Raw genomic sequence first — 25,720 nt, forward strand, 5'->3', positions numbered from 1 at the left:
ACTTGGCTTTTTCTTACTTTTTGTAAAGACAGGGTCTCACCCTGTTGTCCAGGCTGATCTCAAACTCCTGGGCTCAAGCAATCTGCTTGCCTTGGCCTCCCAAATTGTTGGAATTACAGGCATGAGCCACTGTGTCTGACCTATTTCACTAATAATAATTCCTATTAATGCTTCATATCCTATTAGTACTTGATAAAATTAGATTCAAGTAGCAACACATTAAGTTGAACCTCAGAAAAATGTCTGTGACTCAAAAGAGCAATTCAGAAGTAGAAATATAATCCAAATATCTTTAATGAAAAAAAAGTTACGAAATGAAGATAATGCCACTAAGTCACCGTTGGACAGGAGGTGAACTTGTGGTGGTTCTTTAGGAGGAACAAAGGCTTCAAATGAGCTATTGCTACTCTTTTCATATTCCCCTTGGCTCAATACCATTCTTTTTGCAAGAAAGCTAACCAGATTTCTGAAAACAACCTCAGGACATAGGTTGTTATTTTTATCTATTAAGTGCACAACCCCGAACTTATGAGAACCAAACTCTAACCAACTACTTTATCACACTGCACCAGTGAAACATTCTGGGGCACAACTTACCTAACATTTTTAGCCGCTCTTCGACGAGTCTGCCTTTTGGGAGCTTCATCGTCATCATCATCTTCATCAGAAGAATCTTGCTTTTTTCTCTTTCCACGCTGAGTCTTAGGCTGCTTTTTAACACGAGGTTTGGGCACTGTTCTAAAATGAGAAGAGAAACAAAAAGCTAAGTCTTCACTCTATCATTTAGTGTCTACTTTATATTACAGTATTTCCCAGAGCAGTGGTTCATACTTCAGAATGTAACATTTCACTTGGGGAATGTTAAACATGCATATTCTTGGGCCCTACTCCCTGAAATTCTAATTCACTAGAAATTTGGATTTTCAACAGGAGGGTCATTCTTTCTAATGCTGATAATCCTCAATCATTTATGGGAAAGAAAGTGAATATTTCACAAATGTTCATCAGGATGACGTGATATAAAAACACATACACAGCATTTTGTTCATGGTAGTATCTCTTTGGCAGGCAAATTGGAAATAGCTATCAAACTATTTTACTTGTAGGAATTAACAGTTTTACTTGTAGGAATTAATCCTACTGATATACACCTAAACAGGTATAATAAAGTATTCACTATAGTATTATTTGCAATAACAAAACATTAAGAAAACTCTAAATATTCTTCAACTAGGAACTAAACAGTACCATGTACTCATTAAAAAAAAGAGTTCTCTGTATACTAATACGAAAGGATTTCCAGGATAAAGAAACCTACAGAACAAGAAGCAGAGGATGCTATTATCTGTGTGAAGAAAGCAACGCACAAGAAGTAACTATACATAAAGACTACCTAAGAGACTGTGTGCCCTGTCACAGAATTAACTTCGACAGACCAGGGAGATGGCCAGGACTGAAAGCCACAGTCTAGAAGCTCACATAAGGAAATCCCCAAATATTCCATCAGTGATAAAAAGGTGAAAGTAGTAAGAGAGGGAGAGAAATGAAAACTCATGATCACATTTATTATCTCTTTCTCTCATACCTCCCATACCTTTCTCATAACCAAACCTAGACAGATGATAAAGGATATAATAAATAATGAGTAAAATTCTAAAAGACAGAACTGGTGTGACATTTCAGTCTTGAAGCTTACAATGAGATAAAATAAGATAAAATTCAGTTGACAAATTCCCCTGCTGGGGTTGGGGGGTAAGCACAATGTCCTAGGTCAGAGGTTAGCAAACTTTTTCCGTAAATGGCCAGAGAGTAAATACTTTAGGCTCTGCCAGCCAAGAGGCAAAATGGGGCAAAACGTCCTTAACGTAATGAAAGAAAATAAATTTTCACAAACTTTTTATAAAATTCAAAATGAAATAATCAAGTACATTTACTGCTATATATCTACCAATGAGAACAGAATTGTTTTTGAGGGGATAACATTTCACTTAATTGGAGTTCAAATTTAGTGCTCTCTATCCTTAAACTGTAAATTAGAAATGTTCACCTATAAAAACTATTCTTAGCTCACAGGCCATATAAAAATAGGTGCTAGATTAAATTTGGCCCAAAGGGCATAGTTTGCTGAGCCCATTCTAAGCAATACTATAAGAAGGTAATTTTTCCTGGGGCCTGTCTGTCTTCTGACTCCCTTTTCCTGTCATCACTATCTTAGGCTGCCATCTGTCTTATCGAAAATTAGCATAATTTAAGGCCGGGCGCGGTGGCTCAAGCCTGTAATCCCAGCACTTTGGGAGGCCGAGGCGGGCGGATCACGAGGTCAGGAGATCGAGACCATCCTGGCTAACATGGTGAAACCCCGTCTCTACTAAAAATACAAAAAAACTAGCCGGGCGTGGTGGCGGGCGCCTGTAGTCCCAGCTACTCGGAGGCTGAGGCAGGAGAATGGCCTGAACCTGGGAGGCGGAGCTTGCAGTGAGCCGAGAACGCGCCACTGCACTCCAGCCTGGGTGACACAGCGCGAGACTCCGTCTCAAAAAAAAAAAAAAAAAAAAAAAAAAATTAGCATAATTTGCTGCTATTTCAGCCTACCTCCTTCTCTACACAATCAGAATATTTGTTTAATGTTATATAGATTTTATGAACAAGGTAATAAACCACTCAAGTATGCTTTAAGCCAGGCAAACAGTGTTTTAAACAATTTGTTCTCCCAAAAAGAGACTGTACCCTGGCCAAACATATAAGGAGTTTTACTAAAAGCGGAAGACATGTTTTCCCCATGATAGCTAGTCTGTGAAGAAACAATCAGTAAGACCTGCAGTGTAGGCTGGCTGAAAGTGAACCACAGACATCTAAAACCCAGAATCAAAACACAATGTATCTCATTAAAGCTCTCATTCTAGCACGACATCATCCTTCCCAATCTATGGCAGATTAAGCTCATCCAGAAGTAGAGATTTTAAGCAAACAGTGCACCTTCTGGGCACAGGTCTTCTGGCTTTTACTTTCTTTTGCTCTGGCTCACTCTCTGCACTGGTGCCTTGCTCCTGTTCATCTTCTGAGGGTTCCCGTTTCCATTTTTCTCTGCGATCAAAGCAAAACAAAATAATTTTTTTCTAAAAGAATCCTTCAAGATAAATGATCCAACAAAACCAATTTCAATGTTACTATCCAAAGGGCAGAACATGCATATTTCAGATATGCTAAGAGAGATTCTAGCTCCGTTTAAACTTGAATTGTGATCCTTCCTGGACTACATAATATCTACTCCTATTTTATCTCCAGTAACAAAAATAAATAAAAATGGATATATATGTATTTTTTTTAATTTACTGCTATTACTGACAAGACTGAAACCACAACATGCACAAGATCAGTGGTTCCAAAGCTTTAGAATGTATCAGAACCACCTAAAGGGCTTGTTAAAAAAGATTTCTGGGCCAAGTGAGATGGTTCATGCCTGTAATCCTAGCACTTTGGGAGGCCAAGGCGGGAGGATCACTTGAGTCCAGGAGTTCGAGACCAATCTGAGCAACACAAGACACCTCTCTACAAAAATTAAAGTTAAAATTTTAAAATTGAGACAGGCCTGGTGGAGTATGTCTACAGTCCTAGTTACTAAGGAGGCTAAGGAGGCAGAAGGATCACTTGAACCCAGGAGTTTGAGGTTGCAGTGAGCTGTGATTTTGCCACTGTACTCCAGCCTAGGTGATAAGAGCGAAACCCTGCCCCCATTTGCCCCTCCCCCACAAAAAAAATTTCTGGTCCTTAGAGTTTCTGATGCGGTAGGTCTCAGGTGAGGCCTAAAAAATATGAATTTCAACAAATTCAAATAATGTTGGTACCGGGTAGAAACTCTGAGAACCACTATACTAGATATTGTAAGTCTTTAGAATACATTTAAGGAAACAGTCCCTAAAATTATTTTTCAACAATAAACCTATCATATAACTAAATAATCTGTTCAGCTACAGATGTAGTTTTTATTATTAGATACAGTAGATGTTCCTTTGCTCCTTGAGATCTTAGAAGGCTTGAAAGAGTCATAACCTACAGGTGTCCTACTACCCCAAACAGTTTTAGTTTACTTGAAAATCAAACAAGATATTGTAGGGACCTCACTCATTTCTCACCTGCAGGGAAGAGGAAAGAAACGTAAACAGCTGCTGGGCATGAAATACCTAGGAAAAAAACTGACAGAGAAGTGCCTGAGGTTTCTCTGTAAATAAAACAATACCAATTTGTCTATGGGTCACTTTATAGGGAATGAGGTCATACTAAAGACAATAGCTACAGAACTGCAAAGTCAAATCAATATTCTTCATGGGAGAACAGGTCAAAGTAACAGTGAAAGCTTACTAAAAGGAGGTAGCTGATCTGTAGATTGAGAACCTTCCTAAAAGCTACAACAGTCACCCTATACCTGAATTGGTAGAGACCTTAGGGGGAAAAAACAACAATTCAGGCCTCCCATGGACAGTCGGTGGAGCGCTTTTATGAATATTACTCAACTTCTACTAGCACTGCGTGTTTTCATATGCATTTCTCCAGCAGATGGCTCCTTGTACACCAAGCCTTTTTGTTCCGACTTTGTACCAGAGATTAGCCAAAGTCAGGCAAATGGAGATGTTTCTTTGTTAGGATAAAAAAAAAAAATTAATTAAAGAATGCACAATCAGTCAGTCAGACAGGTAGGGGTGCTACTGGTAAGACAGAAAGGCCTGTTAGTATTGCCTAATATCCTTCAGTCTCTTTAAAACAAAGACCTTCGTATATACACTCTGGACACTGGTCTAATTCTGCTTCCCCGGAGCATAGTACAATAAATGTTTGCTAAGAATCCAAGGAATATAAGGTGATCACCAGGAAGAAAGGAAGATGTTTACAGTAAGTGGGAGACCAGCACATGAGTCTGCAGTCTCCCTTAGATCAAGTCCACAACAGTTTACCCCTCAGAGGGTGCTTACACAGTCACACTGGAGACAAGTAGAAGCATGCTTGAAAGAATATGAACAGCTATTCCTTCAGACAAGAAAGATCCACAGTCACCAATAAATTCTAATTACCGTATCTCCCCCAGGAATTGAGAACCTAAACCAGGGCTACCAATGAGGTCCACTTCTACAAGTATGGGAGACAGCAAACACAGAGAATTGATGTGTTGAGGCTAGAGTTTTCCAGTTAGATTACAGATTTAGACTTATGAACAATCGGGAGACTTAGAATCTCCCAATATAAGAATGCAAAAAAAAAAAAAAAAACTTAGCAAATCAACTAGCCCGAAGCTCTCCTCCCAGAGAAGGAAACTGAAGTGCAGTGAGGAAATGAGTTGCTTGGCCATTATCACCAACCCTCAGCCCTGCTACTCTCAATCATAACTCACTGAGGACCAAAGAATCAGAAAACATTAAAGCCAGGCTTACACATCCTAGGAGTATCTGAAAAACTCAGCGTTTAAAAGGCCTAAGTATGTGTGTATGTATATTTGAAACTGGTTGGATTCTTTCAAGTTTCCTTTTAATTTACAAGAACAAGAAAAAAGATAGTAAGGACCAGCAATACTAAGTCACTGTGAAGAATGGGTGAAGTGAAAAAAGTGACTGAGCAGGTTACAAAGAAATTACTTCCCATCCCTACAGATGTATAAGGCTCTCCCACATGTGAAACTGCTGTCCTCTCCTACATTACTGGCCTCTTATAAAATACAAATCTTATCAAGACTCCACCACTAAGCCATACATTGTAAGTCAGGCTACAATAAAGGATAGTTTAAGATACAAGATCGTGAGCAAAAAAATGTGACTTGGAACCAACCCAAATGTCCATCAATGATAGATTGGATTAAGAAAATGTGGCACATATACACCATGGAATACTATGCAGCCATAAAAAAGGATGAGTTCATGTCCTTTGTAGGGACATGGATGAAGCTGGAAACCATCATTCTCAGCAAACTAACACAAGGACAAAAAACCAAACACCACATGTTCTCACTCATAGGTGGAAATTGAACAATGAGAACACTTGGACACGAAGGGGAACATCACACACCGGGGCCTGTCGTGGGGTGAGGGGAGGGGGAGGGATAGCATTAGGAGATACACCTAATGTAAATGACGAGTTAACGGGTGCAGCACACCAACATGGCACGTGTATACATATGTAACGAACCTGCACGTTGTGCACATGTACCCTACAACTTCAAGTATAATAATAAAAAAAAAGAATACAGACACACACACAAATGTGTACCAAAGGAAACATAATATTCAGCTTAAGAGGCCATTAACAGAATCCCCTAGATATCGTAAAAACACAAAATTCAACTAAATTTTTCCCAAAATTTTGAGAATTAGGGAGAAAAATACCAAGATTTAGCCAAAAGGCCGCAAGGCAATGTAAACAGACATGGAAAAAGTCAAAATGCAACTTAAATGTATGTAATTTTCTTCCTTTATTGGGAAAAGGTGGTTGGCTAGACACAAATCCTAAGAAAGACAAATCAACTCTAATCAACTATAAAGTAGGAAATGAACAAAAGCTACTTTTAAATATAATGAGCCAGAACTTTGACCAAGAGTTGGTAAGGTTTGCTATTAACTGTCTGTAAAAAAGAAAACTCCTTTTTCCTCCACTTAGAAGACATCTGGAAAAGAGGGAAGTAGCTACTTTTGTTTCTTCAATCTTCAGTAGATTTCCCCAAGAAAGGATGCCTTTCATAAAAATTCCAATGATCATAGGAAATCTGAGGCTAACAGTGATTCCCTTCCACTGTGTTACAGATATGTGACAATCTCCAATTCAAAACACTGGAAAAGGGCCAGGCACAGGGGCTCATGCCTGTAATCCCAGCACTTTGGAAGGCCATGGTGGGAGGATGGCTTGAACCAAGGAGTTCAAGACCAGCCTGGACATCAGAGTGAGACCCAGTCTTTACAAAAAATTAACAAATTAGCCTTGTGTGGTGGTATGCACCTACTAGTCCCAACTACTCAGGAGGTTAAGGTGGGAGAATCACTTGAGCCCAGGAGGTCAAAGCTGCAGGGAGCTGTGAATGTGCCACTGCACTTCACTCCCACCTAGTAAGAATAAAATGCTGTCTCAAAAACAACAACAAAACAAAACCATCAGGACGAGGAGTCAACAAAAATCTTATACAACATTGAGCAAATTTGGATAACATTAACAGGTAATGCACGAAAAAAAGAGTTCAATCAAAACAGCACGAGTTGGTTAAATAAAATTCAATGTTTTGTTTGTATGACTCTAAGTCAGAGATACAATCTCAAGATACTCACAGGGGCCAGATGAGAACAAAATGGAGAACTCTTGGTCCATCACTGTTACATGAGCCGGCATTACCAAATTTTCTCAAAAGAAGCTAAAAACACAGATTGTTATGCACCGTCTCTCAATTAAACGATGCCAACTAATTTTTAAAAATTTTAAATATTGTGCAGGTACATTGTGCTATATAACTTCTTCCAAGCTTTAAAAATATGAATACAGCTGGATGTGGTGGTACATGCCTGTAGTCCCAACTACTGGGGAGACTGAAGCAAGAGGATCACTTGAGCCCAGTAGTTCAAGGTTGCAGTGAGCTATGACCACACATCTGCACCAATAGAGTAAAACCCTGTCTCTTTAATTGAAAAAAAAAAAAAAAAAAAAAAAAAGGCTGGGCGCAGTGGCTCATCTTGTAATCCCAGCACTTAGGGAGGCCGAGGCAGGTGGATCACCTGAGGTCAGGAGTTCAAGACCAGCCTGGCCAACATGGTAAAACCCCATCTCTACTAAAAATACAAAAATCAGCTGGGCACAGTGGTGCATGCCTGTAATCCTAGCTACTCGGGAGGCTGAGGCAGGAGAATCACTTGAGTACAGGAGGCGTAGGTTGCAGTGAGCTGAGATTGCGCCACTGCACTCCAGCCTGGGCGACAGAGTGAGAGTCCATCCCAAAACAAAAAAACCTAATACACATCATGAGGGGGTAACTGGTCTCTTTATAATTCTCCAAAGAACACAGCCCCTTGCAAGACGGCATTCTTCAAAAACATCAATGTCCTAAAAGCAAAAGAAGGCTGTGAAAGTGCTCCCAATTAAAGAAACCAGACATGTCCTTTGCAAGGTCATGGATGAAGCTGGAAACCATCATTCTCAGCAAACTATCGCAAGAACAGAAAACCAAACACCGCATGCTCTCACTCATAGGTGGGAATTGAACAATGAGAACAGTTGGAAACGGGGTGGGGAACATCACACACCGGGGCCTGTTGTGGGGTAGGAGGAGCAGGGAAGGATAGCATTAGGAGATATACCTAATGTAAATGACAAGTTAATGGGTGCAGCACACCAACATGGCACATGTATACATATGTAGCAAACCTGGACGCTGTGTACATGCACCCTAGAACTTAAAAGTATAATAATAATCAAAAAAAAAAAAAAAAAAGAAGAGACCAGACATGCAACTAATTGCAGTAACTGACCCTAAACTAAATCCTGTAGTAGAGATGGAAAAATATTATGAAAGACTTTACTGGGTCAACTGACAAAACTGGAATATGAATTAGACAAAAGTATATCCGTAACCGGGTACGGTGGCTCGAGCCTGCAATTCCAGCACTTTGGGAGGCCAAGGCAGGCTGATCACGAGGTCAAGAGATCGAGACCACCCTGGCCGACATGGTGAAACCTTATCTCTATGAAAAATACAAAAAATTAGCTGGACATGGTGGCACATGCCTACAGTCCCAGCTACTCGGGAGGCTGAGGCAGGAGAATGGCATGAACCCAGGAGGCAGAGGTTGCAGTGAGCTGAGATCACGCCACTATACTCCAGCCTGGCGACAGAGCCAGACTCTGTCTCAAAAAAAAAAAAAAAGTACATCAGCAATGTTTTAAACCTAAGTTGAAACTGTACTGTACTGTGCTTATAAAAGAGAATTTTCTTATTTTTAAGAAATATACCTTACATATTTAAGGGAAAGGGGTAGAAGGTAAAATTCTATGAATTTTAGTCTCAAATAGTTAATAAAAAACATTATGTGTGTATATATACAAACATACACAGTCTGGGTGCAGTGGCTCACGTCTGCTAATCTCAACACTTTGGGAGAGCAAGGTCAGAGGATAACTTGAGGCCAGGACTTTGAGACTAGCCAGGGCAACACAGTGAGACCTGTATGTCTACAAAAATACAAAAATCAGGCATGGTGGCCCACGCCTGTTGTACCAGCTACTTGGGAGGCTGAGGTAGAAGGATCACTTAAGCTCAGGAGATTGAGGCTGCTGAGAGCCAAGATTGCACCACTGCACTCAGCCTAGGCGACAGAGCAAGACCCTCTCTCTTAAATAAATAGAACCCACAACAATAAAGCAAATGAAGCAAAAATGAAGCAAAAAAAAAAAATATGGGTAAAGTATACACGGTGTCCTTTGTACTGCACTTTCATTCTTGCAACTTTCCTAAAGTTTGGAATTTTTTTTTTTTTTTTTTTTTTTTTGAGACAGAGTCTCGCTCTGTAGCCCAGGCTGGAGTGTAGTGGCCAGATCTCAGCTCATTGCAAGCTCCGCCTCCCAGGTTTACGCCATTCTCCTGCCTCAGCCTCCTGAGTAGCTGGGACTACAGGCGCCCGCTACCTCGCCCGGCTAGTTTTTTGTATTTTTTTTTTTTAGTAGAGACGGGGTTTCACCGTGTTCGCCAGGATGGTCTCGATCTCCTGACCTTGTGATCCGCCTGTCTCAGCCTCCCAAAGTGCTGGGATTACAGGCTTGAGCCACCGCGCCCGGCCTGGAATTAATTTTTTTAAACCAATTTTACAAAATTGTCCCTTCTTAAAAACTCTAAAATGTGTGAATAAACTCTGAAGGGTTTCAGAAAAGCGTTTCTTTGTGCCAATATTTCAAATCTTTCACTCTCTGAGCGAGTCTCTCTCAATTCTGAAATGCATGGGCCCACACATTAGGTTATGTTACACTTGCTCAGCTTGGATCACGGAAGCCTCCTAAAGTGCTGTGCCTTGCAACTTGAGTGTTAGCAGCTACAAGACCTCCTCTAATTAATCTTTCAGGAATCTCAACTGGTGACTCAGGGGAAGAGCTCTCTGTAAATCCACAATACTCACCAGCTGGCCAGAGAATAGCAGAAAGGAAGACTAGCCCAGTGTTCAAACACACGAACATGAGGGGAACTTCCTACCTCAGCCCAAGGCAGTTCCTATGGAAGAGCGCTAGGGTAGGGAAGCAATATGAGAAAGAAGACAGATCCCACTCTGCAAGGAACTAAGAAGTTCTACTCAGGAAAAGAAAGGTCCATACATGCTACTGAAGGTTGGCAAATTTGGGGAATTCTTAAGACTGTTAAGTGGTAGGGCACACTGGCTCACACCTGTAATCCCAGGAGACCAAGGCTGGAGGACTGCTTGAGCTCAGGAGTTTGAAACCAGCCTGAGAAACATAGCTGAGACCCCATCTCTACAATAAATTTTTAAAAACTTAGCTGGGCATGATAGCACATGCCTGTAGTCCCAGCTACTCGGGTGGCTTAGGTGGGTCAATTAAGTCCAGGAGGCCAAGGGTGCAGTGAGCTGAGATCAAGCCACTGCACTCCAGCCTGAGCAACAGAGTGAGACCCTGTCTCCAAAAAAAAAAAAAAAAAAGGCTGACAAGAATATGAGCCAGTAACCAGAGTAAGTGCAATGTATTATACAGTGACTGAAAAAAACGCTGGCTTCTGCACAAACAAATAAGGCCATTAAAATAGGAAGTCAAGAATTCAAGCACAGCACCATTTAACTTGCAGTCAAGAGACCAAAGGAATGTAGCCAGATAGTGAAGTAATGATTACATGTGTGGATTTCCCAGGGTGTAATCAAGGTGGACATTTCAGGAAAGATACTCAAAAGGCCATGAGACCAGTAAGCAGATAATAGTCTCCCAACCAGACCATGAGACTGGGATAGAACAAAAGCCTTCTAAGATGACAACTGCAGTTTGCTTAGTTACCATTTCTCCAAAACACAAATGAAAACTGAATGTACTCTAGCAGGGCAATATTAAGTACTTGACTTTTCTGTAAGGCTCTGTAATATCCTACATTTACTTAATGTCACAAAATCTTAGCATAGTTTCTAATAATCCTGTTGGGGAGACAGTATTACTTTTTTTTGGAGATGAGGAAATGGGTTTTAAAATCTCAAATGACTTGCCTTAGGCCACTTACTAAAGATTAATAATATTTTCCAACACAAAATATGTACCTAGAGCTCTTAATAGAAGCCATGGACAGTTGTTTAACATGAGAACCCCTGAACTGGTATACAAAGTTTTGAATACCTACATTTTCAAGAGAAGCTATAGAACTCAGATTGTCAACAGGATTCATACCCTCTCCAAAAAATGACTTTAAAAATTATTTCTCAAAAAAAATCAAATAATTTCATCATATAAATAAGAACTTTTTAAATTAAAACATAATGAACATATAAATCTATGTTATAAAGAAACTTCACATTAAGTCCACAAATTAAATTTTTCTGGCTTATGAACTGCAATATTAAAATTATACAGAAACGCCGGGCGCGGTGGCTCAAGCCTGTAATCCCAGCACTTTGGGAGGCCGAGACGGGCGGATCACGAGGTCAGGAGATCGAGATCATCCTGGCTAACACGGTGAAACCCCGTCTCTACTAAAAAAATACAAAAAACTAGCCAGGCGAGGTGGCGGGTGCCTGTAGTCCGAGCTACTCGGGAGGCTGAGGCAGGAGAATGGCGGGAACCCGGGAGGCGGAGCTTGCAGTGAGCTGAGATCCGGCCACTGCACTCCAGCCTGGGCGACAGAGCGAGACTCCGTCTCAAAAAATAATAATAATAATAAAATAAAATAAAATAAAATTATACAGAAACAACAACATGTAATTTCTTACCAAAATGGATGTTCAGCCAATATAATTCTGCCATAAAAATGGCAAATCTACATTTGTTCCTTGCTTACTACAATACCAAATACCTCTGTACTTGTTATTTATACATATTTGTCTGAAAAAAATCAATGGGCTAATTGGGTTAATCCAATGGAAGAAGCTGAGATTGATCCCAAATAACAGCCCGAGTATACGTGGACTCCTTCCATGTGTTAAACTGAGAATCCTGGGTTTCCAATGCTGCTGCTGCTATTGTAACAGGTCAGGGTAGATAGTCACCCGAGCTAGTAAGAGAGACAGGAGCAGACTAAAGGACCTGGAGTAGACTAAAGACACAATGAAGGCAGTCCTAGAAATGCTGACAAGTTTGAAACTACTAGATTGAATAATTTCCCCCATGAAAGACTTACTGTTTTTTCAGCTGCCTCTGGCCTCTTCTTTTTGGGCTCCCACTCTCAGACCCGCTACTTGCCTTCAGTGTGTGAGGGGGGAAAAATGATTACAGACTTTAATTCACAGTTCTTAGGGACAACACTATCTCCTGGATCAACAATCTACTCAATATACCATTATTCAATATGAGCTTTTAGACAGAAAGAAACCTAAGTACTTGCTTGGTAGAACTCTCTCTTCTTTTGATTTGAAAATTAATATCTTTCTGCTATTACTGACTTATCTCTAAAGTCAGGAAATATTTATCTCAGCTTGACTTCTAGAACAGCAATATCCAATAACTTTCTGTAACGATGTAAATGTCCCATATCTACAATGTCCAATACAGTACCCGTCAGCCACATGTGACTACTGAGCACTTAAAATGTGACTGATGTGACTGAGAAATGGAATTTTTAACTAATGTGAACTTTAAAAGCCACATGTGAGTAGTGGGGACCATACTGGATACTGCAGATTTAGAATATCAAATAAAAATGCCACAACATTTAGTCAGTGTGCCGTAAAGGCACCAACTACTGAAGTCTTCATTTTAGACTCATTTAAGAGTATCTTCACTCACGAGCCAACAGTGCTCTGCTAACAGCACTAGACCAAGGAAAGTTTACAGTCACAGACATTTCAATAGCTCTTTCTCTCCAAAATTAGGGAAAATAGCAAACTACTCCTATTGCTGTTAATCTTGTACCCTACAGAGAATGTGTTAATTAATACATAAAAGAGGAAAAGATTTCTACAACTATGTGATTGGTTTTAACAAACATGGCTCAGTAACCTAGTGCTAGACACTATGGGAAACAAAAGCAAAGGCAAACCAGCTCAGAGGTCACTCAAAATAAAACCACAAATGTAATGCAGATGTTAGGATAAATTAGATTTTTAAGGTACATTTATTTAAAAACCCACACCCAACTCACTGACCTGTGGCTATCAATATTTAACTTTCATCAGAAGTTCGTTATATAGCTAAGACTAGCAAAGTCCTCCTAAGAAAGCAGAAAGGGGACATTTCATTGAGACAAAAGAACCTCTCTTCAGAATCTAGTCTATAAATCTAATTCAGAATAAGAATCCACAAAAACATTACACAAAATGAGAAAGGTGAAAGAAGTCTGATTCTATAGACAACCAAGCCTGGTATAGAACACCAATTTTAAAATCACCAATCTATTCAATCTCTCACAATTAAGTATGTTTGAAACTCATTATATCTCACACTAAAAATGAGCAAGGAAACCAAATTTAATAAGTTAAATAAAAGTAGATACATTAATTAAGCACTCCCTCCTCTTTCAAGAATAAATCCAAAACTATTTCTATTGCTGTTTGTTTACCAAACAAGTTACCCATTTAATAAAAATCTAGGAGATTTAGAAAGTTAGGGGCTTAAAAAAGTAAACTTCTCGCTATATAATCAATTTTCATTATGAGAAACAACCTAAAAAATAAATAATTTTGAGGTCAATTCTGTATAATACTCTACTAAAAAAATCACTATTATATGATCTTTCTGGTTAGATTCTCTTGATTATTAACTTCTTGCCTTACTGTATCTGTTCATAGATAGCTCATATTAGAGTCACTTAACCCCCATGCCTGAAGTTCAGTCTTTTTAATGGTAACACATACCATTAGTCAGAAAGAATGAAGATAAGGAGTTTAAATGCATGCCCTTAAAACATTTTTTCCTTACCTCTTCCTTAATATTAAATCGTGATGGTTCTTGTCTGCTTCGATTTGACCGCCTGACCCCATAAACATCAGGATATTCTTCCCACATCTGTAAAATTAAGAGACCACACATTAATCTTTTTTCTTGACCCCCATTATTATTATCAAACATTTATTGCAATGGAAAAGAATTCAAGTAACCAAATATCAAAAGGGTTGTTTTGCTAGTTTTATTTATTTTGAAAATAGGCATATTATTCTAGGAAATATTAGTTTAACAATGTCTTCATTACTTAATAGCTATAAATCTACCTGGTATACCGCTTACCCATCATTAAAATATAAACATACAGCTGAATAATACAGCAAGGTGAGACAGCAGCTGCTTCCACTAAAGACAAAGTATTTACTGATAAATTTTAAATTCCCTACTGCTTTGAGTTTCAGTCTTGACTGCACTAACCCAACTGTGAAACTGAAAATACAAGAAGCAAAGCCCCCATTAAGTCTAATTATTTAATTAGAATCAGGAATTTTTATTTTTCTTTAAGTTCCTCGGTCATGTAACATCCCAGATAAATGCAGATGAGGCATTGCTAACACTTAGCTAGAAGTTCTCAGAATGAGAACCACTGCCACCCTTTCTCTAATACATCTATTTTTATTCTGTAGCAGTAATTAGTCCTTTGCCTTTAAGACCTGATTTTTGTAGACCTGTAACAACCTTTAAGATCTGCAGGCCAGGCGCGGTGGCTCAAGCCTGTAATCCCAGCACTTTGGGAGGCTGAGATGGGCGGATCACGAGGTCAGGAGATCAAGACCAGCCTGGCTAACACCGTGAAACCCCGTCTCCTACAAAAAAACTAGCTGGGCGAGGTGGCGGGTGCCTGTAGTCCCAGCTACTCGGGAGGCTGAGCCAGGAGAATGGCGTGAACCCGGGAGGCGGAGCTTGCAGTGAGCTGAGATCCGGCCACTGCACTCCAGCCTGGGCGACAGAGCAAGACTCCGTCTCAAAAAAAAAAAAAAAAAAGAAAGAAAGAAAGATATGCAACAATCCTCACCAGTGATTTAAAAAATTTAAAGGACAGATTAGTTGAGGAGAAAAATCATTTTCACTTTCTTACCCAGAGATAACTACTACTAAGTATATTCTGTATTCTTTTAACAGAATCACATAGCAGCAAAAGGAATTTGAATGGATTGTGGAACACTGACATGAAAAGGTATAACAGAAATTAAGCAAGTAGTAAAAGCTGAGATGAGAAATATGGGTTATCAAATCACAGGTGACAGCTAACATCATGAGAATATTTGGAAAAGTAAGGCTCAGAACATGCACAAAAGAAGCCACTAACTGAGACTTGTGAAATGTTTGCATTTAAAAGGGTAGGGCCAGGCATGTAATCCCAGCACCCTGGGAGGTCTAGACGGAAGGATGGCTTGAGTCCAGGAGCTCAAGACCAGCCTGGGCTACATAGGGAGATTCTGTCTCTACAGAAAATTTTTAAAATTAGCCAGGTGTGTCAGTACGTGCCTGTAGTCCCAGCTACTTGGGAGGCTGAGGTGGGAGGATCACTTGAACCCAGGAGATCGAGGCTGCAGTGAGCTGTGATTGCACCACTGTACTCCAGCCTGGGTGACAGAGCAAGACCCTGTCTCATCTTTATGAAAAATGATCCAAATGTCACTAACAAAGGACATTATCAACAATGACTTTAACAACAACAACAACATAAAAATGATGAAGTAAGCTGAAGAAAATCAAGGCTTCAAAAGAAAAGAAGATGGCCCAGGAACAGGCATTTTACAACTAGAATCCAATGTAATCACGTAATCCCAAATCCACAGATTCTATAATGGCCTTAGCATCACCTTGGAGTTAAAGGACAAAAGGTCCAACCAGAAGGAGTTAGGAATAACCAAGTGGTGGGAAATACAGGAAGAAGCAGTAAACATAAAACACTCTGAAAAAACCTGGCAGAGAAAGGAAGGAGGGAAAGAGCGCTTTACTCTAGCCTGTCTACCCAGGCCCACCCCTGACCTCTGCTAGAGCTATGAAAGTTTTACGCAACATGGGTTTTCATGGAGCCCTTATTAACCGGGAGGGCTAAATCATTTCAGTGTCACTACATCAACCAGTTTTATCACTCCAAGACATCAGACAGGCATTCTAGCACAACTACTGTGACTTTATTACAGCATATATTGTAATATTTACATCCTAAAATTATCTTGTGCTCTTATTTGCCCTTTTGAGAGCTGATATCTAAGTCAACTCTTCCATGAAAAATCTACCATGTGGAGTTACTCACTACTGAGTACTCTTACATAAGTAATAAGCTTTTGGAGGAGGGCAGGGAGCTAACATGTGAAAAGGATGTATACACAGAAAACCAAGAGCCTTCCTTAGAAGTTCTCATTTTAGGATAATGATTATCAAAGGCATACTCCAATCATTCTGACTGGCTTGTAGGTCCATCCAATCTGTAACTACACATTATTAACTTTGGAACTGCTCACTTTAACCTTAAAAGTATATTTTAAGCTGGGCGTGGTAGCTCAGGTCCATAATCCCAGCACTTTGGGAGGCGCGAGGCAGGTGGATCACCTGAGGTCAGAAGTTCAAGACCAGACTGGCCAACATGGTGAAACCCAGTCTCTGCTAAAAATACAAAAATTAGCCAGGCGTGGTGGCGGACACCTGTAATCTCAACTACTTGGGTGGCTGAGGCAGGAAATCACTTGAACCTGGGAGGCGGAGGTTGCAGTGAGCCAAGATCGTGCCACTGTACTCCAGGCTGGGCAATAGAGCAAGATTCTGTCTCAAAAATAAATAAATAAAGTTAAAAACCAAGCATATAAAAATTTGTCTCTCCTCCCTATAATTGGATGGTTCAGGTAATTTATTTTCCTTAACAGAGCAGAAAGAAGTCTTCATTTGTATCCTCAGATATCCTACTGTATATTACTAGAAAAAATGGCTGTAGGTTTCATTATCAAGATATACTAATGAGTTTTCATAAGCAATAAAGGTCTGCTAGCTTGTCCTAGGCTAGCAACACATTTGTACTGTAGGGCAAAGTAGATACCTTCTTCACATCAGCTATCCGTTCCTTCTTAGAGGCTGGCTTCTCTTTGGCTTCTGGGAGGACTGGCTGGGATTTAGAACCTGCTGATTCGCTCTCAGATTCCGACTGACTCTCAGAAGATTCAGAACTGCTATTCGACTCGCTGCCATGTCCACTTCCTGGATCACTTCCCTGCTCACTTTCCGACTGACTGCCTGAGTCTGAACCCGAAGCTTCTTCAGAGGCTGAGTGACTTATTTTGAGAGAGAGAGAGAGAGATTTAAAAATATTTAAGAACCGCCACACGAATCTGCTTTTAAAAAAAAAAATTCTCATGGTAAAACATTTACAGATAGTAATGCTGATAATATAAGACCAAAATCTTCAAATTCACATTTATACTTTTACATTCCAAGTAATGTTATTGCTACCATTCTCAAAATCCCCAATAGCTACCATTTCCTGAATGTTTACATGATGCTACAGAGCAGGTGATTTCTATGGACAGACTCTTGACAGACACTCTGAACATGGATATTACTGTCCCCTTCATTCAAATGAGGCTGAACTGAGGCTCTTAAGTATTTAAGTTAACTCTCACACCTAGTTAACATAGTATGATTTGAAACCAGATAGATATGAATCCACTAAGTCTTATGTATTAAGTATCATTCCCCTCTCAACAAGAAAAAAACAAAACACAGAACAATACCAAACCAAGCAGGCTGGGCATGGCGGCTCATGCCTGTAATCCCAGCACTTTGGGAGGCCAAGGCAGGCAGATCAGAGGTCAGGAGATCCAGAGCATCCTGGACCACATGGTGAAACCCTGTCTTACTGAAAACACAAAAATTAGCTGGCTGTGGCTGCACACACCTGTAGTCTCAGCTACTCGGGAGACTGAGGCAGGAGGATCGCTTGAACCCAGGAGGCAAAGGACACAGTGAGCCAAGATCGCACCACTATACTCCAGCCTAGAGACAGAGAGAGACTTGGTCTCCAAAAAAAAAAAAAAACAACCAAGCTGGACACAGTGACTCACACCTATAATCCCAACACTTTGGGAAGCCTAGGCAGGAAGATTGCTTGAGCCCAGGAGTTCGAGATCAGCCTGGACAATATGCAAACCCCATCTCTTCAAGAAAATGTTTAAATTAGCTGGGTATGATGGTGCGTGCCTGTGGTCCCAGCTACTCAGAAGACTCAGGTGGGAGGATCATTTGAGCCTAGGAAGTCAAGGCTGCAGTGAGCCATGATTTGCCACTGTACTCCAGCCTGGGTGTCACAGTGAGACTCTGTCTCCAAAAAACAAAACAAAACAAAAACAAAGCATCTTACCCAAAGAGGAAGAATGCAAACTGGTTGCAATTATCCAATCAGCGGTTCTCACTAATAGGTGCAAATGAGATTCATCTGGGGTGGTTTGTAAAAATTTATACACATTAACCTCAATCCAGAGGCCTTGCCTTACAATCTGCAGTGAGATCCAGAAGTGGTAGACTTAACAGAAACAAGTAAACAAAAAGGGCACTCTGATGCTAATGAGAACACCCAACCCAATAAAGACTGCTATCGGCCTCCACACATCTCCCTTCCTTTCTTCATTCCAAACATCCCGTAGGGAGCAGCAATCTAAGCAGGTAGATGACATCTAAAGGAACAAACCAGAAACCACAGAGACTGAGGGGTGATAGAGTATCAACCTCAAGTACAGAGAAAGCAATATCCTCATCTTCCTCTAATGGTGAAAAAGCAACTGAGGGGCATGCTGGTAGAGGGGAAGATACTCTGAAGCAAAAAGACCTCAAATGGATGGACTCTACACCAAGAGGTGGACTGTCCACTCTACTCTTTTGCTTGAAAACTGCCTATCTTTGCTCTGAGGGGGGCAAGGAAAAACCCAGAACCTACAGTAACATTAACAGAAAAGTCCCTGAGTTCAGAAGCCAGGAGATAAGACACATGGCACAAAACCTGAAAGGGTAAAGGGAAGCTCTATATTTACCATCACTGCATCTTCTAGAGGTGCACAGGGCAGTACACTGCAAACTAGGACTGAATCAAATAACACCATGCGATCCACAGCACATTACAATATGGAGGCCTTTCAGTTACCATGAGGAAGCAATGAGAAAAAAATGGGAGAGCAGGGGTCGGGGGGAGGTTCCCAACACTGGGAAGGGGGGAAAGATGAGAAAAACCATATAACTTCCTGATCACCTAATAGGTATCAGACCCTAGGCTAAGTACTTTACATATGTATATATGTGTATATATGTATGTGTGTGTGTATATATATTATTTTGCTTATTCCCAAGAATAATACTATTAGGCATTATTATCACCATATGAAGGACGAAAAAAACTGACATCTTTTATACAACTTGGTCAATGGACAAAACTAGAAATTGAGGAAGAGGGTGAGGGGGCCAGGATTCCAATCCAAGTGTGGATCTAAAGCTCATTTCTATTTTACTCTAGGGGTCCAAAAGATTAGAGACTCAGAAAACTTAACTCTTATCCCTGTTATACAAGGCCCCAAAACAGGCATCCCTGTCACAAGTGACTCAACAGTTTCAAGACCTCATTATAATTACTGACTCTTTAACCCTTTGCACAGTCCAAGCTGACTAGTCCAGGTGACCAAAGCATCTGAGTCACTTATTTTATACCTGTGACCAGGCAGGTTGACATCAGGAAAGAAAAAAGAAAAGAGGACAGCTGGATAGTGACAGGATCACTTAAAAGGTGTGGGCTCTGGCATCGCAGTTTCCATTTCAGTCCTAGATCACCTCAGGCCTGTGTCATCTTTTAACCTGTATCAACCTATGTGACATCTACTAGTAGTGTCAAGAGAGCATCTAATGCCACCTATGAAAGCAGTGCCCTATAAATGCCAAAGCCCTACCCAAACAGAGGAAATGTGAGCATATCACACCCAAGCTGAGATTCCCCTTCTAACACAAAATTCTCCCCAGCTAACACCCATTAGTGAGTCGTCACCCCCACAATCCATGACACTAGTTGGAATTTATTAGTTTTGCCTCCACTATTTGCTCATGGACAGACAGGTACAGAGACAGCTCCAGAATTTCCTCATAAGTAAGGAAGGGATTTATTTAATAGAAAGGGCAGTCTACTTGAAAGGGATGTTAGGCAAGGCAGTACCTGGAAATTATATGCCCATAGCAAAGGCAGCTGAAGGCTTGTTCACTTCCCAGGCATCCAGGTCTTCGGGTCACTGAAAACATCCAATTTCAGCATGCCCTATAAAACCTGGCCTCTGATAATTTCTCAAAGCACATTACTTAATCATTTCTTCCCTCACTCCCACTGCTCCAGACTCCAGACCTAGCATTGCTCCCCTCTAGCTCCTGCACCCACTGCCGACACAGCAAACTAAATACCTCTCTAATTTTGAGGCCTCAGGTATCACCTTCTCCTGGAAAACATCGTTTGGTGTCCTATCCTAAGCTCAATACCTATCAGATACTTCCACAATACTGACATATGTCATAGCAGTTACCACCACCGAGATGGAAAACAGGCAGCCACATCTCAAATCTGAGCTTCAATTACCATGCCCTGCTGGCTATCCATACTTTTAGCAATGACACACATGCTGTCCTAGAAAGACTCGCTCCAAAGCTCCAGCAGCTGTTAACATCTACACTCCCTTGCCTCCACTTGTCCCATACTACAAAGTAATCTGGCCGCTTGTCAAGTTCCCCAATAAACTTGCAAACTAAGCACATCTCCTTTGATGTTCTCTGTGCCTGGTATATTAGAGGAGGATTCAATTGCACATTCATTCGCTAGAATGTACAATTTGCCTCCCCTCTGAAATAACATATTTAGTTTTTCAACTACTACAATGTTTAACTCCAGACGAAAGTTTAAGAATAGAATCATGTTTTGGCAATCACCACCAATAAAACTGTCACAGGACAACAGGTCTATACACTCCTAGGAAACAAAAAACTCCAACGGCAACAAAAAGACTGAAAATCTTTACCAACTAAAGACCCACAAAAGGCAGCATTAGTTTACTGAAGATAACTAGAACAGTCCAACTAGAAATGTTTACTGTTCTGTGCTGAAAAGCGGGAAGCACTGCAGATGGGATGCAATGGAATGCCAATGTCCGCATCAGGATGTGTCTATACAGATGCCAATCTCATTCCCTTTGAACTGGTTTATACTCTAAATTCACTACATTTTATATAACATTCCCCTATTAATGGTACATTTAGGTTCTTTTCAGATTTTTCACTTAATCAATAAGTTGCAAATATCCTTGATACATTTTCCATATTTCTGTATTTCTGAGTAGAGTATTTGTATTTCGAAACTGTTGACTGTACCCATAAATATCTTTCCACATATCTTCTTGTGTAGCTATGTGTTTCTGAGTTTGTGTAGGAGAGTGATTCCTAGAAATTTAACAATGCATACAATACCTTCTGGGGAAAAAAAAAAAAAAAGCCGTATTTCTGTCAGCACATATCTATGTGTATAAATGCATTTTAATCACCACATTGCTAACACTGGTTCATTCTGTTGGGGATGGGTTATTTGAAGTGCATTTGTGAGCTCCATGGATTACCTGTGTAATTTCAAAAATAACAACAATGAAAATCAAACCCAACAAAAGATAAACACCAAGTTCACAACCATATTTATCTTTAGGGGTTGATGGAGGCAGATGCCCTCAGGGAATGATACTGGTGACATTTTATGACTGAAACTTAGTAGTGAAGCTTAATAGTGAATTCACAGCACTTCACTATATACCTTAAGTATTTTTAATGTCTAAACTAGTCAACTGTCTAAAATATGTCTAACCATAAGAGTTAAATCCAAAGCAAGGGCTGCAAGTACACCCCACCCTATACAAAACAAGCAAAGATTTGAATGAGTGTTTTAAAAAAGTGTTCTTAGGCCAGGCGTGGTGGCTCACGCCTGTAATCCCAGCACTTTGGGAAGCAGATGGGAGGATCAGATTAGGGAGATGGAGACTATCTTGGCTAACACGGTGAAACCCCATCTCTACTACAAATACAAAAAATTAGCTGGGCATGGTAGTGCACCTGTAGTCCCAGCTACTCAGGAGGATGAGGCAGGAGAATCACTTGAACCCGGGAGGCAGAGGTTACAGTGAGCCGAGATCGCGCCATGGCACTCCAGCCTGGGCAACAAAGCAAGACTCCATCTCCAAAAAAAAAAAAAAGAAGTGTTTTTATACTGCTTTTGAAACCAGAAAATCAGATTAAGACTGAATACAAATACTAAGTAGGGGAACTGCTTAAAGGCAGAAAAAAAAGTCTTAATAAAGGCATTACTTAATTTTCATACTTCTCATAAGAGGAGAAATCACTAAATAAACTGGAAATGGAAAATAAGATTGCGCCACTGCACTCCAGCCTGGGCAACAGAGCCAGATTCCATCTCAAAAAAAAAAAAAAAATAGTGTAATTATGGGCCAAGCCTGTAATCCCAGCACTTTGGGAGGCCGAGGCTGGTGGAACACCTGAGGTCAGGAGTTCAAGACCCACCTGGCCAAGATGGTGAAACCCAGTCTCTACTAAAAATACAAACAATTAGCCAGGTGTGGTGGCATGCACCTGTAATCCCAGCTACTTCGGAGGCTGAGGCAGGAGAATTACTTGAACTCAGGAGGTGGAGGCTGCAGTGAGCTGAGATCACACCACTGCACTCCAGCCCAGGCATCAATAGCCAAACTCTATCTCAAAAAAAATATATATATATATGTATATGTGTGTGTATATATATGTGTGTGTGTATATATATATTCGAATTATTCCCTTAAAAAAACAAGACATTTCCTAAAAGACTATGAATTGTCATTAATACCTAATAAATGTAACAGTAAATACTATTAGTACTAAGCTGTACCTTTAGTGCTGGTTTAGTACAGGAGGCAGAAAGCCCACAAGACTAATAGAAAGGGTCAAACTGAATTAGTGGGTGGAGTCCTTTAAGCTTTCACCTAAATAACAAAGTAATAAAATTAGCTGACTACCAATGGCTTACTTGTTACAGGGCAATTAAACATTGGATTTTCAGGAATGACTATCCAACATATATATAGAATCTTCATGAAAAACAACTATCTGAAAATTATTCAACATCTAAATTGCAAACAACTTTTATAATTTTTTACTTAACAAATAATTAAAAGGAAAATACAATACACAGATAAAAGAACAAGTCAAAACTGGGAATTCAGATTCCAATCAAAAATAAATGCTGATGAGAAAAAGGTTTACCACTTCCTTTTACTTGTGGACAAAAAGGTATTGGTATCTCTTCAAAATACTTTCTGAAGTAGGTAAAAATGGAGTGATTAACCTTCTTGCAACTGGGCTTTGAAACGAGAGCCATTAAGTTACTGTTCCATTTTTTAATCGCCTTTTCCCAAATGGCCACAAGAGGGCAGCACAGCAACATTCCACTTAAAAGGAGCAAGTCTGTGGGAGCCCCGCCTAAAAGCCGCCATTTCACTTCAGTGTTTATTTTCCTAACTTACAAAATGGCCGAAAATTGCTTGGCAGAGCTTAGTGTTTTTGTTGGTGAAAGCAAAATCTGGCAAAAAAAAAAAAAAAAAAAAAACACAAAGCAATCTACGCTGGAATTCTGTAAAACTTACTTCCAGGCTAACTTCCTACAGGTGATACAATAGCTAATATATACGGAGCACTTATGTGTCAGGCATATGCAAAAATTCTTCTGATCCTTACCTATAAAGACAAAGCCCAAGAGTGTATGTGTGTGTCACCCCACAGTCTGAATTATGCAATCCACACTATCAACTATCAGCGTTAGGTATCACTGCCCTTATTTACATACATTCTTCGGTTGAACTGATTATTAAACCAAAGTTATTGTGTAACTATTCCTTCTCAGTCACTTATATGTGTCTTAAGAAGATGGAAAAGCAAAGAAGACTAATTATTCACACTTTTTTTTTTTTTTTTTTTTGAGACCAAGTCTCGCTCTGTAGCCCAGGCTGGAGTGCAATGGAGTGATCCCGGCTCACTTTAACCTCCACCTCCCGGGTTCAAGGGATTCTCCTACCTCAGTCTCCAGAGTAGCTGGGATTACAGGCACGCACTACTGCATCTGGCTAATTTTTTTGTATTTTAGTAAAGACAGGGTTTCACCATGTTGGCCAGGCTGGTCTTGAACTCTGGACCTCAGGTAATCCACCCGCCTCAGCCTCCCAAAGTGCTAGGATTACAGGCATGAGCCACCGCACCCGGCCACACATTTCCAATTGGTAAAGAATACTGGATGTAGTTCTTTAAAATCTCCACCTTTAGTTCAAGTCCTGTGCTTCTTCAGAATAAGATTATTACTATAAACCAGGTTAAAAGACAACAGACTGGGAAATAAAATTTCAATGTACACATAACAAAGGATATAGATACACAACATATGAAGAATTACATATCAAAAATCCAACCAAAAACTGCGCAAAGAAAATGGATATGCAATTACAGAGAAGAAACTGAAATGGCCAATAAACTCATTTTTAAAATAACTAAACCTCTGTTAATTTGGGAAACATTATAACTGGCTATTTTGCACTCATCTGTTTTGCAGAAATTAAAGTCTCATAGTATTAAATAATGGTAAGAATAACCAGTAACCTTTAAAATGTATATGAATCAGCCGGGCACAGTGATTCATGCCTGTAATCCCAGCAATTTGGGAGGCCGAGGCGGTCAGATCACGAGGGCAGGAGACTGAGACCATCCTGGACCACATGGTGAAACCCTGTCTCTACTAAAAATACAAAAATTAGCTGGGCGTGGTTGTACACGCCTATAGTCCCAGTTACTCGGGAGGCTCAGGCAGGAGAATCACTTTAACTTGGGAGGCGGAGGTTGCAGTGAACTGAGGTCGCACCATTGCATTCCAGCCTGAGCAACAGGCTGAGACTCCAATTCAAAAAAATAAAGTGTATGAATCCTGCAATTCAATTTGTGGGCATGTAACATAGACAAATTATCAAACTTGTACAGGACGAGGCAAATAAATATTCAGAGCTCTGCTCACAAAAAAACCTAAATAATCCATATACCCATTTATGAAAATGCAAAAGTAAAACGTGAAATATTCACACTATGCAACTAAATGCAGCGGCTAGATTAGGGCTGAATTAGGTCTGTAAATATTGTGAGCCCAAAAGTATCTGAGACAGAGCTCAATCAATTTAGAAAGTTTATTTTGCCAAGGTTAAGGACATGCCCATGACACATCCTCAGGAGATCCTGACATGTGCCCAGGGTGATGGGGCACAGCTTGGTTTTTACACATTTTAGGGAGACATGAGACATCAATCAATACGTGTAAGATGCACACTGGAAAGGCTGGACAAGTTGAAGCAGGGGAGGAGGCTTCCAGGTCATAGGTAGATAATACACAAACGGTTGCATTCTTTTAAGTCTCTTGATTAGCCTTGCACTGAATATACAAGTTCCATGTGAGAACAGAGTAGAGGAATAGTCATTTATGTATCAGTCTGGCTTAGCAAAACAACAGGGCAGACGAAGCAATCACATATGCATTTGTCTCAGG

The 25,720-nt window shown here is 40.2% G+C and overlaps 1 protein-coding gene across 10 annotated transcripts in view; it reads right to left on the reverse strand.

Moving 5' to 3' along the window:
- The window catches only part of CHD2 (chromodomain helicase DNA binding protein 2), a 146,456-nt gene that overhangs the window by 88,624 nt on the left and 32,112 nt on the right, over positions 1-25,720 (reverse strand). For 9 of the 10 annotated variants that reach the window (XM_031668313.1, XM_031668320.1, XM_031668318.1 and 6 more), the window contains 5 exons: positions 17,138-17,369; positions 14,071-14,157; positions 12,335-12,396; positions 2,977-3,084; positions 598-738 (listed from right to left, as the gene is read on the reverse strand). In XM_031668313.1, coding sequence (XP_031524173.1) covers positions 598-738; positions 2,977-3,084; positions 12,335-12,396; positions 14,071-14,157; positions 17,138-17,369 — 630 coding nt within the window. The remainder of the gene's footprint in view (positions 1-597; positions 739-2,976; positions 3,085-12,334; positions 12,397-14,070; positions 14,158-17,137; positions 17,370-25,720) is intronic. The other variant, XM_031668317.1, reaches the window with a different exon arrangement.

This window comes from Papio anubis, chromosome 7, assembly GCF_008728515.1.
Source record: "Papio anubis isolate 15944 chromosome 7, Panubis1.0, whole genome shotgun sequence".
NCBI lineage: Eukaryota > Metazoa > Chordata > Mammalia > Primates > Cercopithecidae > Papio > Papio anubis.